The sequence below is a fragment of the Staurois parvus genome, unplaced genomic scaffold (genome assembly GCF_062004578.1).
Source record: "Staurois parvus isolate SC_StPar_1 unplaced genomic scaffold, SC_StPar_1.0 ptg000145l, whole genome shotgun sequence".
Taxonomy (NCBI): Eukaryota; Metazoa; Chordata; class Amphibia; order Anura; family Ranidae; genus Staurois; species Staurois parvus.
Genome location: NW_028317941.1, coordinates 547394 through 563521, shown reverse-complemented (window position 1 = coordinate 563521; position 16128 = coordinate 547394). Strand labels below are relative to the sequence as shown.

General features: G+C 38.0%; 1 protein-coding gene across 2 annotated transcripts in view; it reads left to right on the top strand.

The window, feature by feature from the left end:
• Window positions 1-16128, top strand: part of LCK (LCK proto-oncogene, Src family tyrosine kinase) — a 90059-nt gene that overhangs the window by 63733 nt on the left and 10198 nt on the right. For both annotated transcript variants that reach the window (XM_089673821.1, XM_089673820.1), the window contains exons 8-9: window positions 49-201; window positions 15286-15465. In XM_089673821.1, the coding sequence (XP_089529947.1) occupies window positions 49-201; window positions 15286-15465 (333 nt within the window). The remainder of the gene's footprint in view (window positions 1-48; window positions 202-15285; window positions 15466-16128) is intronic.

Sequence of the window (16128 nt, the reverse complement as noted above, 5' to 3'; positions counted from 1 at the left end):
TCTATGTTTTGATTTGGCAGAAGATATAAAATACTCTGTTTTGTCTAGTATCCTTGGATGGACTGTGTACATTGCTAAAAGAGCCATGTCAAACTAAACGTCCACAAAAACCTTGGTGGGCTGATGAATGGGAAATCCCTCGCAACAAACTGCAACTGGTAAAAAAACTAGGTGCTGGCCAGTTTGGAGAGGTGTGGATGGGTAAGTAGATTTATTTTAAATGCAGCTAATATATGTTCATCTGAAGTAATTTTTTTCAATTTTTAAACTTTTTTTTTTTTAACTTATTCAGATGAGTGTTGAATTTGCATCACTGCACTACCTGCAAAGAGTATAGTATAGTATAGATGTGATATCGAAAAAAAAGTATACTGGTCTCTACCTTGTCACTGGGTTTTACTGGTACCGCGTTACTTATTATAAAGACACTGAAAAATGTGAAAACCCCAACAAGAAAAGCTACTGAGACTTTTTGGGTAACAACCCCAACAACAAAATATAAAAGTGTTATAAAAGTCATAACTTTAGTAATATTATAATAATATTAAAAAACCTGATTGTAGTACAAAAATTGAGCATCAACAGGTTCTCTAAAAGCATCATTGTATGTTGTGAAATTACAAGCATCAAGCTTGATATAACTAGTTCCAAGATTACAAATAAAGTACTTAAGGAGAATTTAATGTATATAACTCCTTTATGTAAGTAGCTCTGACGTGTTTCACAGGTCAAAAGCTCGCTTCCTCAGGGAGATCTGATATATATCTCTGGAATTATAAGCAGAGCCATGATAAGCAAACAGAAAAGGCAAGAACAAGATACAATATTAAATGAAATCAGAAATAGTCTCGTGCTCCACTACCAATTGCAAAAAAGTATAAATAAATAACAGTCCAGCTTCACAAATGTGCATAACAATATCTCTGCAATTCTAGTATTGCTACAAACATGTCCTTATTAAATCCTTGACTTTGACACTTCTTCCAGTGCTGCGATACAAAATTATTAATTGTGCAGTTTACCAATCATAAAAATTTTTTTGTACACCTTGTCCAGTTGTGCTTTCACCTGGTGTATTTGACCAAACCGTTAAGTGAGGTCATAAAAAATTTGTGTCCCTTTAATGGGGCTAAGTGGTAAATGGATGGGATGATCCCTCTTTCCCTGGGATGGATGGATGAATGGATGGATGGATAAACGGAGTGTTCCCTCTTTCCAGCAGGGGGTCTCCTTGTTTCCTTATGGGTTTTCCTGGAGCCAGTTAGGTGGATGGGAGTATCCCTCTTCACACTAGGGGATCTCCTTGCTTCCTTAGGAATTTTTCTCTATAGGTATAATGGCCATGGAATGTAATAAAAAATATATGGTGCCTTATCCTTTTTAAAACATAATTTATTAAGTATAGTATTACAAGTTAAAACCGCATTGAAATGTTAAAATTTGAGTCCACAGTAAAGATTTCCAATCTTGTGAAATACTTGCTGTATGTTGCTTTAAGTGTCGTGACATCAGAGCCCTTCCCCTACGCATTACGCCACCGGGTCACGTGGCTTCATCAGGGGGAATTGATTGGACAACACGACGCCCTATTGATGTATATAGAGACCGCCAGGCGCCATTTTGTTGTAGTCCTCATAGCGGCGGCCATGTTTTTGGAGCCCGGTTTGAGTGTAAGCACACAGCAGAAGGGTGTGCTGATCACTGACATCGAGGATCCTAATTTTACACCCTCACTTTTACTACCATTTGCTTGCAACACCCACATATTGTCAATTATCTAAATTAAACCTGTGGGTATGTGTCAGGCTCCGCCCAACGGGATCTCTAGTGGTCCACAGCACGGGGTTTCCCAGGACGCGGAGTCTAAGTCCCAGTCTGCCTTTTCACCAGAGCCCCTGATGGTGGGGATGGACTTGGTGCAAGACTGGAACCAGGTCGTGCCCCTGGGCACCCCCGGCGATGGTAGAGGGGTCCCGCTGAGGGTATGTGCCTGGGATGAGCCTGCTGTGAAGGGCTGACAGGTCCCGATCCGAGTGGGATGGATGGATGACTGCTTGGAGTGAGCGAGGTCAGACTAGCCGGGTCGGTAACAGTGGGGACAGGTGCGGTACCAAGCAGCAGGCAAAGAGTAGTCAGGTCACACGCCGGGTTCAGTAACAGAGGGTCCAAAACAATAGTAACTATAGGCAGAGGAATGGTCAGGGACGAGCCGGGGTCAGAGCAGGAGAGGGTCAGCATAAATCAGAACAGGCAGAGTTTGGTAACAAGGAAACGTACTGACAGGAACACAGGAACAGGAACAAGACCTTGCAGCAATGAGGACATTGCCTGGCCAGTTTAAATAGCGCGCCCTGCACCATCATTGGTGCCAGGCGCGCGCCCGTGTGTGCAAGTGCGCATGCGCAGCCGCAATTGCCACCTTGGACGCTCAGGTCCTACTGCCCGACCGCTGATGCGCCTGGGCGATCCAGTATGCAAGCTTGTGAAGAGCTCAAAATTAGCTACCTAATACTGGCTAAATACTAATGCTGAGTTATATATCTAGTTGTAATATTACGTGTGTGTTTATTTAAAACTGACTATAGTCTCAATAATTAAATTAAAAAACTTTTCTAAACCAAAAACTCTAATGTACCTCAATAAATAAACAAATACAATTGTATATTATCCATAAGATTTTATATACAGGTGAAACTCGAAAAATTTGAATATTGTGCGAAAGTTCATTTATTTCAGTAATGCAACTTAAAAAGTGAAACTATTATATGAGATAGACTCATTACATGCAAAGCAAGATAGTTCAAGCGGTGATTTGTCATAATTGTGATGATTATGGCTTACAGCCCATGAAAACCCCAAATCCACAATCTCAGAAAATTAGAATATTACATGCAATCAAAAAAACAAGGATTGTACAAAGAACAATATCGGACCTCTGAAAAGTATAAGCATGCATATGTACTCAGGACTTGGTTTGGGCCCCTTTTGCAGCAATTACTGCCTCAATGCGGCGTGGCATGGAAGCTATCAGCTTGTGGCACTGCTGAGGTGTTATGGAAGACCAGGATGCTTCAATAGCGGCCTTCAGCTCTTCTGCATTGTTCGGTCTCATGTCTCATCTTTCTCTTGGCAATGCCCCATAGATTCTCTATGGGGTTCAGGTCAGGCGAGCTTGCTGGCCAATCAAGCACAGTAATCCCACGGTCATTGAACCAGGTTTTGGTGCTTTTGGCAGTGTGGGCAGGTGTCAAGTCCTGCTGGAAAATGAAGTCAGCATCCCCATAAAGCTCGTTTGCAGAAGGAAGCATGATGTGCTCCAAAATCTCCTGGTAGATGGCTGCATTGACCCTGGATTTAATGAAACACAGTGGACCAACACCAGCAGATGACATGGCTCCCCAAATCAACACAGACTGTGAAAACTTCACACTGGACTTCAAGCATCTTGCAATGTCTGCCTCTCCATTCTTCCTCCATACTCTGGGTCCTTGGTTTCCAAATGAGATGCAAACTGAGCAACAGACCAGGTCTGTTTTTCTTTAGCCCAGGTAAGACACTTCTGACGTTGTTTGTTGTTGACTTGACAAGAGGAATAGGACATTTGAAGCCCATGTCTAGGATCCATATTTGTGTGGTGGCTCGTGATGCACTGACTCCAGCCTCAGTCCACTGCTTGTGAAAGTCCCCAACACTTTTGAATGGCCTTTTCCTGACAATCCTCTTCAGGCTGTGGTCATCCCTGCTGCTTGTGCACCTTTTTCTTCCACACTTTTCCCTTCCACATAACTTTCTATTAATGTGCTTTGATGCAGCACTTTGGGAACATCCAACTTCTTTTGCAAGTACCTTTTGAGGCTTTCCCTCCTTATGGAGGGTGTCATTGATGGTTTTCTGCACAACTGTCAGGTCAGCAGTCTTTCCCATGATTGTGATTCCTACTGAACCAGACTGAGAGACCATTTAAAGGCTCAGGAACCCTTTGCAGGTGTTATGGCTTAATTAGCTGATTAGAGTGGGACACTTTGAGCCTAGAATATTGCACCTATTCACAATATTCTAATTTTCTGAGATTGTGGATTTGGGGTTTTCATGAGCTGTAAGCCATAATCATCACAATTATTACAAATCACGGCTTGAACTATCTTGCTTTGCATGTAATGAGTCTATCTCATATACAGTATTAGTTTCACCTTTTTAAATTGCATTACTGAAATAAATGAACTTTTGCACGACATTCTAATTTTTTGAGTTTCACCTGTGTGTGTGTGTGTGTGTATATGTATGTATGTATGTATGTATGTATGTATATATATATATTTTTTTTCAACTAAACCTGAATTATTATTATTAAAAGGCACAATATATGTATTAAAAATACTCTATATAGCATAAAGGAGTATTCCGCCTGTAGGCAGACAGATACTAGGGGCTGAGATAATATTAATCTAAATGGACATATAAACCCATAAATCTATAGATAAAACCTTCAACTATGAGTGGAATGACTAATAGACCATCTACAATGATTAATGACAATTGCATACATATATAAACCAATAAATAATATTATGCCCAGCGGTGGATGCCTGTAAACATTTTTCCTGTTAAAATAGTAATATGGCATATTATTTAAAAAACCTACAGCTTCAAATTATTAACTAATAAAAACATTAAATATATGACAATTAATTCAATATAAAACATTATATAGTAATATACCCAGAGGTGGATGCCTGTAACCACTACTACTGCTAATAAATAACTATTATAGCATTTTGTTTTGTTATTTTGAGTGATGGTATAATTAATCCTTATGGGGTCTCTCCCCTATCATGATTTATTATTGTGATTCTTAATGATTACTAATAAAACAAGAAAGATCAAAATCTTTGTTCAAGCCCGCAGGTGCTAAACTATTCATTTCATGGATCCACCTGGATTCTTTTTTACTAAGTTCTCTAATTTTATTGTTCCCCCTCCAATGACTAACATGTTTTTTGATACCCAAAATTGCATAAGGCTGGCATCCTTATTATGAAAGGTACGGAAGTGCTGTGATAAGTGATGGTATCTATAACCTCTGTTAATGTTATAAACATGTTTTATAATTCTGTCTTTTAGAGCTCTTTTGGTTCTTCCTATATAGATCAGATTACAGGGACATCTCAAGGCGTAAACTACTCCTTTGGTTTCACATCAGATTAATTCTTTGATCTTGTATTCCCTTCCCGTAGTGGGATTTTGGAAGGTGAATCTTCTCCTTTGATTATTTCTAACCCTGCTACAACTGTAACATCTTCCACATGCATAAAAACCGGTCCCCTGGAAGAAACTGACTGCAGTTGTTTGTGTGGGAGGTTCAATAACATTTTTGACTAATTTGTCCCTCAAATTAGGTGCTTTTTTATATACGAATTTTGGTATCATAGGTATAACATTTTAAGATGTTTATCTTGTTTCAGTATGTTCCAGTGTTTTCGAATAATAGTTTCCACTGCTCTATGCTGTTTGTTGTACTGTAAAACAACCGGTACATCATAGGTTCCCTTTTGTTTACATTCTTTATCCATTAGTATAATGTTTCTATCATATTGCCCTACTACATGTCTTTCTTATTCTACTGTTTCTTGTTTGTTTCCTTTTTTAATAAATCTTTGTGCTAAAGTGGCATTTTGTTCCTCATAATCTACAGCTTTAGTACAGTTTCTTTTTATGCGCATGAATTGTCCTCTAGGTATATTAGTGAGCCAAGATTTATGGTGGCAGCTATTTATCGGGATATAGGAATTCCTATCTGTGTTTTTAAAATATGTCTTTGTATATAATATAGGTTCCTCTTTAATGATCTGGATATCAAGAAAATGTATATTAGTGGGACTAATGTCCCAACTGAGATGTATATTTTTATCATTCCTATTAAGACATTCAAAAAATGTTTGTAGGGAATGTAATTCTCCTTCCCAAATAACTATTAGGTCATCTATAAACCTCTTGTATAAGACTATTTCCCAATAAATAGCTGCCACCATAAATCTTGGCTCACAAATATACCTAGAGGACAATTCATGTGCATAAAAAGAAACTGTACTAAAGCTGTAGATTATGAGGAACAAAGTGCCACTTTAGCACAAAGATTTATTAAAAAAGGATACAAACAAGAAACAGTAGAAAAAGAAAGACATGTTGTAGGGCAATATGATAGAAACATTATACTAATGGATAAAGAATGTGAACAAAAGGGTACCTATGATGTACTGGTTGTTTTACAGTACAACAAACAGCATAGAGCGATGGAAAGTATTATTTGAAAATATTGGAACATACTTAAACATGATAAACATCTTAAAAATGTTATACCTATAACACCAAAATTCATATATAAAAAAGCACCTAATTTGAGGAACAAATTAGTAAAAAATGTTATTGAACCTCCCACACAAACATCTACGGTCAGTTTCTTCCAGGGGACCGTTTTTTATGCATGTGGAAGATGTTACAGTTGTAGCAGGGTTAGAAATAATCAAAGGAGAAGATTCACCGTCCAAAATCCCACTACGGGAAGGGAATACAAGATCAAACAATTCATCTCATGCGAAACCAAAGGAGTAGTTTACGCCTTGAAATGTCCCTGTAATCTGATCTATATAGGAAGAACCAAAAGAGCTCTAAAAGACAGAATTATAAAACATGTTTATAACATTAACAGAGGTTACAAATACCATTACTCATCACAGCATTTCCGTACCTTTCATAATAAGGATGCCAGCCTTATGCAATTTTGGGGTATCAAAAAACATGTTAGTCATTGGAGGGGGGACAATAAAATTTGAGAACTTCATAAAAAAAAAATAAAAATACAAAAAAAAGAATCCAGGTGGATCCATGAAATGATTAGTTTAGCATCTGTGGTCTTGAACAAAGATTTTGATCCTTCTTGTTTTATTAGTAATCATTAACCAATAGCCTTCCGGCCAATAGCAGTTTGGCGGCCGGGAAAAGGCTGTAGATTTCTGGGTAGACGCCATATGGCGTCCTCCCGCACATACACAATTTTCGCACTTGCAGAGTCGCGCAGCGGTGCGATCTGTCACCAGCCGTGTACCTCGTGTATTCTTTGCTATAAGCAAATTGTGTACAAAAAAAAAATACTGATCACTTCCCCAAAGTAGTACAATGTTACTATGGTAACATTGAACTACTTTGGACATAGTGAAATATGAAAAAAAATCTTAAAAAAAAGAAAAAAATTTAATAAAAAATGTAAAAATAAAAAAATAATAAAAAATATATAAAAAAAATTTTTCATACTGTCACCAGTCAGTGTCCCTGATCACCGCCATGCAAGTTATATGATGATGCTGTACTGCACTGGTGACAGTATGTAAAAAAAAAAAAATAGTGAAAATAATTTTTTTAACTTTTTTATTTTCCGAAAAATTATGACAAAAATACAACTTCAAAAAACTCGCCATGCCTCTTATGAAGTACGTCGGACTGTCTACTTTGCAAAAAGGGGTCATTTGGGGGATATCTGTACTGTTCTTACATTCTTGGACCTCAAGAAATTAGATTGGCTGTCATTACTTCAGGATTGATCAATATTCAGATCTATACCATAGTTTGTGAACTCTATAACTTTCTTACAAACTAAAAAATACATCCTAATTTATGAAGAACAATTATTTATTTGCAAACTTTTATAACAGAAACAAAGAAAAACTTGGTTTTTTTTTTTCAAAATTTTCAGTCTTTTTTTGTGAATTTAGCAAAAAATAAAAACCCCAGCGGTGATTAAATACCACCAAAAGAAAGCTCTAGTTGTGTGAAGAAAATGATAACATTTTAGTTTGGGTACAGTGTTGTATGACCGCGCAATTGTCATTCAAAGTGTGAGAGCGCTGAAACCTGAAAAATGGCCTGGGCAGAAAGGGGTAAAAGTGCCTGGTATGGAAATGGTTAAGAATCACAATAATAAATCATGATAGGGGAGAGACCTCATAAGGATTAATTATACCATCACTCGAAATACCCAAATAAAAATGCTATAATAGTCATTTATTAGCAGTAGTAGTGGTTACAGGCATCCACCTCTGGGTATATTACTATATAATGTTTTTTATTGAATTAAATGTCATATATTTAATGTAGATGTTTTTATTAGTTAATAATTTGAAGCTGTAGGTTTTTTAATTAATATGCCATAGTACTATTTTAACAGGAGTAGTGGTTACAGGCATCCACTACTGGGCATAATATTATTTATTGGTTTATATAAGTATGCAATTGTCAATAATCATTGTAGATGGTCTATTAGTCATTCCACTCATAGTTGAAGATTTTATCTACAGTTTTATGGTTTATATGTCCATTTAGATTAATATTATCTCAGCCCCCAGTATCTGTCTGCCTACAGGCGGAATACCCCTTTATGCTAAATAGAGTATTTTTAATACGTATATTGTGTCTTTTAATAATAATAATTCAGGTTTAGGAGAATATATATATATATATATATATATATATATATATATATATATATATATCTTATGGATAATATACAGTTATGTTTATTTATGTGTTTATTGAGGTACATTAGAGTTTTTGGTTTAGAAAAGTTTTTAAATTATCTATTACAACTAGATATATAACTCAGCATTAGTATTTAGCCAGTATTAGGTAGCTAATTTTGAGCTCTTCACATGCTTGCATACCCACAGGTTTAATTTAGATAATTGGCAATATGTGGGTGTTGCAAGCAAATGGTAGTGAAAGTGAGGGTGTAAAATTAGGATCCTCGATGTGGCGCCTGGCGGTCTCTATATAAATCAATAGGGCATTGTGTCTTCCAATCAATTCCCCCTGATGAAGCCACGTGACTCGGTGGCATAATGCGTTGGGGAGGGGCTCTGATGTCACGACGCTTAAAGAAACATACAGCAAGTATTTAACAAGATTGGAAAACATTACTGTGGTTTAAAATTTTAACATTTCAATGCGGCTTTAACTTGTAATACATGCGAGTGCACTATTATACTTAATAAATTATGTTTTAAAAAGGATAAGGCACTATATATTTTTTATTACATTCCATGGCCATTATACCTATGGAGAAAAATTCCTAAGGAAGCAAGGAGACCCCCTAATGGGAAGAGGGATACTCCTGTCCACCTACCCGACTCCAGGAAAACCCATAAGGAAGCAAGGAGACCCCCTGCTGGAAAATGGGAACACTCCGTTCATCCATCCATCCATTCATTCATCCATCCATCCCAGGGAAAGAGGGATCATCCCATCCATTTACCACTTAGCCCCATTAAAGGGACACAAGTTTTTTTATGACCTCACGTAACGGTTTGGTCATATACACCATGTGAAAGCACAACTCGTCAAGGTGTACAAAAATTGTTTTATGATTGGTGAACTGAACAGTTAATAATTTTGTTTCGCAGCACTGGAAGAAGTGTCAAAGTCAAGGATTTAATAAGGACATGTTTGTAGCAATACTATAATTGCAGAGATATAATTTTGCACATTTGAGAAGCTGGACTGCTCTTTATTTATTTATTTATATTTTTTTGCAATTGGTAGTGGAGCACGAGACTAGTTCTGATTTCATTTTCTATGACACATTGGTATGAGTATGTGTAGGGTATAAGCGAACCACTAATTTTCACACTTTTTTATTTTATTATTGATTTTACTAAACAGCATTGGTAATATTTTAAATAGTGTAGCATACACCATATTAGCTCACAGGACCCCACATTTTATAAAATACAATATTAAATTTTAGGATAATACATCTATATATACCAAAAGGCAATACCTGTTTTTTCAAAATTCACGACATAGCCACAGTTGCAACAAAGGAGAACCACAGTCACTCACTTGGGGAAGGACCAATTCATTAGCAGTTGTGAAAATACAGTATGTAGTATATGGGTAGAAAAAAATACCAACCCTATATAAAGAAAAAAAGATGAAAAAAGGAAAAAAATCTGAAAAGAAAAAGAGAAAACAAGAAAGAAGAAGAAAAAAAGACAATAAACATATGAACCCAATATACTATATATACTCATACTTAAACAGTAGAGGTGGGCAAGGGATCACATTCTAACCCAAGTTGGTTGGCTACATATATTAGTCAATCTATCAATACTCACCTGATGCCCAGATAGCTCCAAACTACACCCCTACTCCCCATCCTGGTCTCAAAAAAATCCATATTGGGGCCCCTACATTTTCTATATATAGTCATCAAACTGCCATATTCACAGTATCCTAAATATCAAGAGTATTCCCACAAGGAATTTATCAAGGGATCCCTCATTAAAGGATAAAAAATGTATTTATTGGAATAAATAAAGCAATGCAGCCAAACCGACCATTTAGCTCAAAGAAAACAAAGCCATAAGAATAAATACCTATAATTACAATAATAAGTAGCCCTTCAGACACCAACATTCCATTCTCATGGGGTTCCCAAAGAAGGCTGGTATAACTGGTGCATATAATGTATCATGGAGCCAAGCAATAGATATAATCTTTTCAAAGCAGGGCTTTGAATAACAGAAAATGGCACCACGAGTGGCGTTCCGCTCACACCACACATGCGCCCCATCACATCTTCATGTGTGTCACGTGATGATGTCATTATGCACAACATCGTGGAAAAATGTCACAATGCCGCGGTCACTTTGGAAAGCCCATTTACACAGATAGATATATCTCCCATCCAGAGACAGGCTCGCCACTGTGGCACTCCCACCTGTACCACCAGCCACATACTGCCTAATCTAGGTAAATGCATAAGAAAAAATAAAGAGGAAAAGAAAAGAAAAAAAGGGAAAGAAGAACAAACAAAATAAAATATTAAAATATAAGGTGGGGGGGTTAAAGAGAAAGAAAGACAAGCGGAAAAACAACATAATAACAAAATCGAATTGGTCATTAAAGATTTAAAATAACAACCCACCCTTATGGTATAAATTTGGTCATAGATGATAACTGGTCCGTTCCTCATGGTGACTGCGACTTACCAAGCTCACTTCTGCCAATAACATGGTATTGCAATGAATGACAACTCTGCTCTGAGTTTTGGGGGAGTGAAGCATTGGTGCCCCACCACAGGAAGATGAATTACAGCTAATGCACAGAGGCATACAATTTGCTGAATTCAGATCTGTAATTTATGGGGATCTGAACGCAGCTGTATTATATGTTCTGTGTCTATGCACACCGCTCCATTCTGGACTGCAGCATTAGCTGTGTTAACCAGAACTAGAAAAATCAGCGTTCACATTCCTGAGCTTGAACTGTATTTTATCCTGTTGGCATGTTAAGGCCCCACGTACACGGGACACTTTTGAAGGATGGAAACTGACTGTTGGAAAACGTATTTAAAAACGTCTGTTTAGCCGCGTTTGCATACCACGTTTATGTGCATTTATGTGCATTTGCGTTTAGAAGCACTTTTTAAAGATAACCTCCGGAGACCTTCCAAAATGCCCAGAATGCACTGAAAAGCAGTAAAAAATTAACTATTTCAGACATTATGAGAAAAATAGAGAGAGTAGAAGCAGAGAGAACAGTATTTGTTGAGATCAGCTGTCTTTTTTTTTTTTTGTGGTGTTTGGATTTGTCCCAGCTCATTTATGTGCAGAAATTATTGCAGCAGTGTCTAACATATTTTCTTTCATGCGAAACCTCAAAATCCAAGTCAAAGTCCTCAGGTCCATTTGAGTACCAGGGAAAGGCTTTGCATGCATTTTTTGTGATGACAAAAGGCTCTGGACAGCATCTGGAAATGGAAGAGTTAACAAAAATTTTCAAACACATACGCTTATAAACGCGGTCAGCCGCGTTTACAAGCATTTGCGTTTGAAACTCTGATAAAATCTACTCCTAAACGCAAGTTTTCTGCGTTCAAAAAAACGACTGTAAACTCAACTGCCTGTAAACGACGATGTGTACATGGACACATAGGAAAACATTAGGGTGAGTTCAGGGGCTGCTGAAAAAAATGCTGAACAGCTCCTAAACGTGAGTTTATCAGCTGCAGTGTACATGAGCTCTTATATTTGTGCTAACAATTACTTGCATACAGCTTACTGGACCTGTCGCTACTGTTCAGGGCTGACATGCAAACAACAGTGTGTAATCAGCGGACACCACTGCTGCTGACAGCACACTATGGATGTTTACATGTTGGCCCTGGATGAATTAATCATGCAGTGGCAATGAATGCGCAGAATGATCTTGGCTTTCAGTCATTCGGAATGTTATTCTATGCATGTTCGCCGCATTATTAACTCATTCATTCTGCAGTGGCAACACCTATGCATTACAGACTATTGTTTACATGCTGGTCCTCTTCCCCCTTGCCACCTAGTGAATGATGCATTCAAAATATTTACTGGGCATGGAAGAAATAAAAGGCCATACAAGGTTCTTGTACACATCTCAGCTCATATAAATTAAGCAGATGTATGTCCATATGAGTTCAGATGCAGTACAAATTTTTATACAGGACAGCTGCCAGCAAGATCCTACGTAAAAGCAATATGCATGTGTGCATGAGCCCTTAGGTGGACTTTGCTGGCAGGATCAACAAGTATTTGTGGGACTTTGAAGGGGGGAAATAAGGAAAACCTAGTGCAGATGCACTTATAATTACAGTACAGCTGCTCCATGGTTCCAACCCCAATTTCAAAAAAGTTTGGGACGCTGTTTAAAATCTACATAAAAACAGAATACAATGCTTTGCAAATATCATAAACCCCATATTTTATTCACAATAGGTAATAGAAAACATATCAAATGTTTAAACTGAGAAAATGTACAATTTTAGGAAAAAATAAGGTAATTTTGAAATCGATAGCAGCAACACATCTCAAAAAAGTTAGGACAGGGTAACAAAAAGCTGACAAAGTAAGGCTGGCCATACATTATACAATTATCTGGAGATTTTTGGTTTAGATTTACCAAAAACCATATAATAGGAGGACAAACCTAAACAACACTTTCAGTTGTATCCAATTAGGCAGGCCCTTGCACTACACAGTTGAAGGTAAATCTAAAGGAAATTGGGCAGAAAATTGGAAGATAATTGTATAATGTGTGGCCAGCCTAAGTTGCACTAACATGGAAGAGCTGGAAAAACATTTTGCAAGTAATTAGGTTAATTGGCAACAGGTCAGTAACATAACAGGGTATAAAAAGGGCATCTTATTGAGTCAGGGTGTTTTAGAAGTAAAGATGGACAGAGGTTCACCAATATGTCAAAGGCTGCATCTAATAATTGTTGAACAATCTCAGCATAATGTTTATTAATGTAAATCTGCAAACACTAAAAATATCATCTACAATACATAATATCATCAAAAGACAGAGAATCCAGAGAAATCTCTGTGCACAAAGGACAAGGCTGAAACGCAAAATTGGATGCCTGTGATCTTCGGGCCCTCAGACAGCACTGCATTAAAAACTGCCATAATTATGTGATGGACATCATTGCATGGGCTTAGGAATACTTCCAAAAATCACTGTCTGTGAACACATTTTGCTGAACCATAACGAAATGCAAAAAAAAGCTCTACCATATCTGAACATGATCCAGAAGTACTGACGTCTTCTCTAGGCCAAAGCTCATTTATAATGGCCTGTTGCAAAGTAGAAAACTGACATTCTTTCGGCAACCCTGGGCTCCTCTGGACTAGAAAGGAGAGGGACCTTCTGGCTTGTTATCAGTGCTCAGTTCAAAAACCTGCATTTCTGATGGTATGGGGGTGCATTAGTGTGTATGGGATTGACAGCTTGCACAGCTGGAAATCACCATTAATGCTGAAAGGTATATCCAGGTATTAGAGTAGCATACGCTCCCATCCAGACAATGTTATTTATCAGGGAAGGCCTTGTATATTTCACCTGGACAGTGATAAACTGCACACTGCAACTAGAACAACAGTATGGCTTCTTAGTAGAAGAGTCCAGGTGCTTAAAGTGGAACTTCACTCTCTCAGTCAACACTGACTATTTTGAATCCTTATGCTGCTAGCATTGGTAGATAGACAGACAGATAGAAAGATAGATAGATAGATAGATAGATAGATAGATAAGTATATCATATGTAAAGCCCTCCAGGTTAGTTGGACAGTTTTTAGACAGAGGCTCATAAGCAGCCTGGGGATGAGTCAGCCTGGAAAGTGAGGTTAACTCAGGACAGGCTGGGAGGCTCCATCAGGTCAGGGCTTCTGTAGCCCTCCCACCTCTTCAGAAACCTAAGAGCTTTCTGGAGGAGGGGTGGAGGCCCAGATCTGCATGTTTGAGGGACCCTGTCCAATCCTCTGGCAGGAGGCTGGGCATGATGACCAGGGCAACCCTCAAATGTGGCAGAGCCAGGGGGGAGGTGTGCAGTGTCGGGTGGAAGATGGACTGAGAGGAAGGCTGGAGTGTGGAGCTTGGGAGGGGGCCCCAGGGAAGGGAGCCCATCTTCAGGCAAGATTCTAAAAGGGAGGATCTCCTTTGTCCCATCATCTCCTTGGGAGGATGGCCTGTGAAGCAGGGAAGGAGCCAGCCCAGCATAGGGCCTGAAGGCAGCCACCAACCAACCAAGCAAACAGCGAAAGACAGAGTGAGTACTCCTACACCCTCTGGGCCAGATAAGGGGAGAGAGCGCACAGGTGCAATACTGAACTAGTCTTCATCAAGGACTTTTCTAAATCTACAGCTCTTGGGCCCCCTTGATACTGTTAGGATCCGATATCAGGCAAGAAGGGGACAACATTCCTCTCTAAAAAAAACTCCAGCAACTGGTCTCATTTCCTAGACGTTTACAGAGTGTTGTTAAAAAAAGGGGGATGCTACACTAATTAAACATGGCCCTTTCCAAACTTTTTTGAGATGTGTTGCTGCCATCAATTTCAAAATTACGTTTTTTCTTAAAATGGTAAATTTTCTCAGTTTTATCATTTGATATGTCTTCTGCTTTCTATTGTGAAAAAAAATATGGGTTGATGAGATTTGCAAATATTGCATTCTGTTTTTATGTAGATTTTACACAGCATCTCAACTTTCTTGGAAAGGGGTTGTAAGTATAGAGGTGACAGCACAAACCTAGAGTCATTTTCAGTTGTCATATTCCACTAAGGAAAAGGAAATTGATGGTTTGAAGACTTTAAAAAAAAAAAAAATCAGACATTGGTTATGTAAATGTATGGGCATATGCAAATTATATGATCTTTCTTATTTTTCTACATTACATTTTTTTTTTGTCCTTTTGTACAGGGTATTACAATGGGCATACAAAAGTGGCCATAAAGAACCTTAAACAAGGCACAATGTCAGCAGAAGCATTCCTGGCTGAGGCTAATCTGATGAAACAACTACAGCATCCGCGACTGGTCCGTTTAAATGCTGTGGTGACCCAGGAACCTATTTATATTGTGACCGAATATATGGAAAATGGTGTGTTATATCAAAATATATATTGTGTATGTTTCTAGTAGTGAGGCATAATATACAGGTTAATATAATATCAGTGGTAAACAACATTTTTTGGCAATCAGGCTTTTTATTGAGCCAGTATTTAAACATTTGTGTGAACTCAAAATACTTTCAAAGGTTTTCTACTCTCAGAATCAATATTTTCATTTTGTTTAAGAGTTTTACTTGAAAACCTTCACAGGGACATGCTTCTTACAACAGAACTGGTTCAGGGCCCTTTTGCACGGGATCTCCGATCAGGTCCACCAATCGGGCAGATCTGACCAGAAGCTCCATGCAGCTCTGGGTGTCCTGTTCAGCTCCAATTCAGCAGGAGATTTGCTTACGGATCCCCTACTGATCGGAGCAGAAGCTGTTCTGTGTGAAAGAGCCCTAAGGAGATGATAGTTACTTCCCGAGTTTGATATAGATTGTATCATTAAATTCAATCAGTGAAATAGTTATCCATGAGGCAATCTCACATTCAGATATAAGGTATAAGAAGGAAGGGATTTAAGAGGTATTAAGTAAAAATGGGAAATGGAGTAGAAAATAAATTAATCTTTACTGCACACAGAGAGTATGGTACAACCCTAGTTTAAAACCAAAAATTCTTCCTGCGCCTAGTAAAACACTCTAATACAG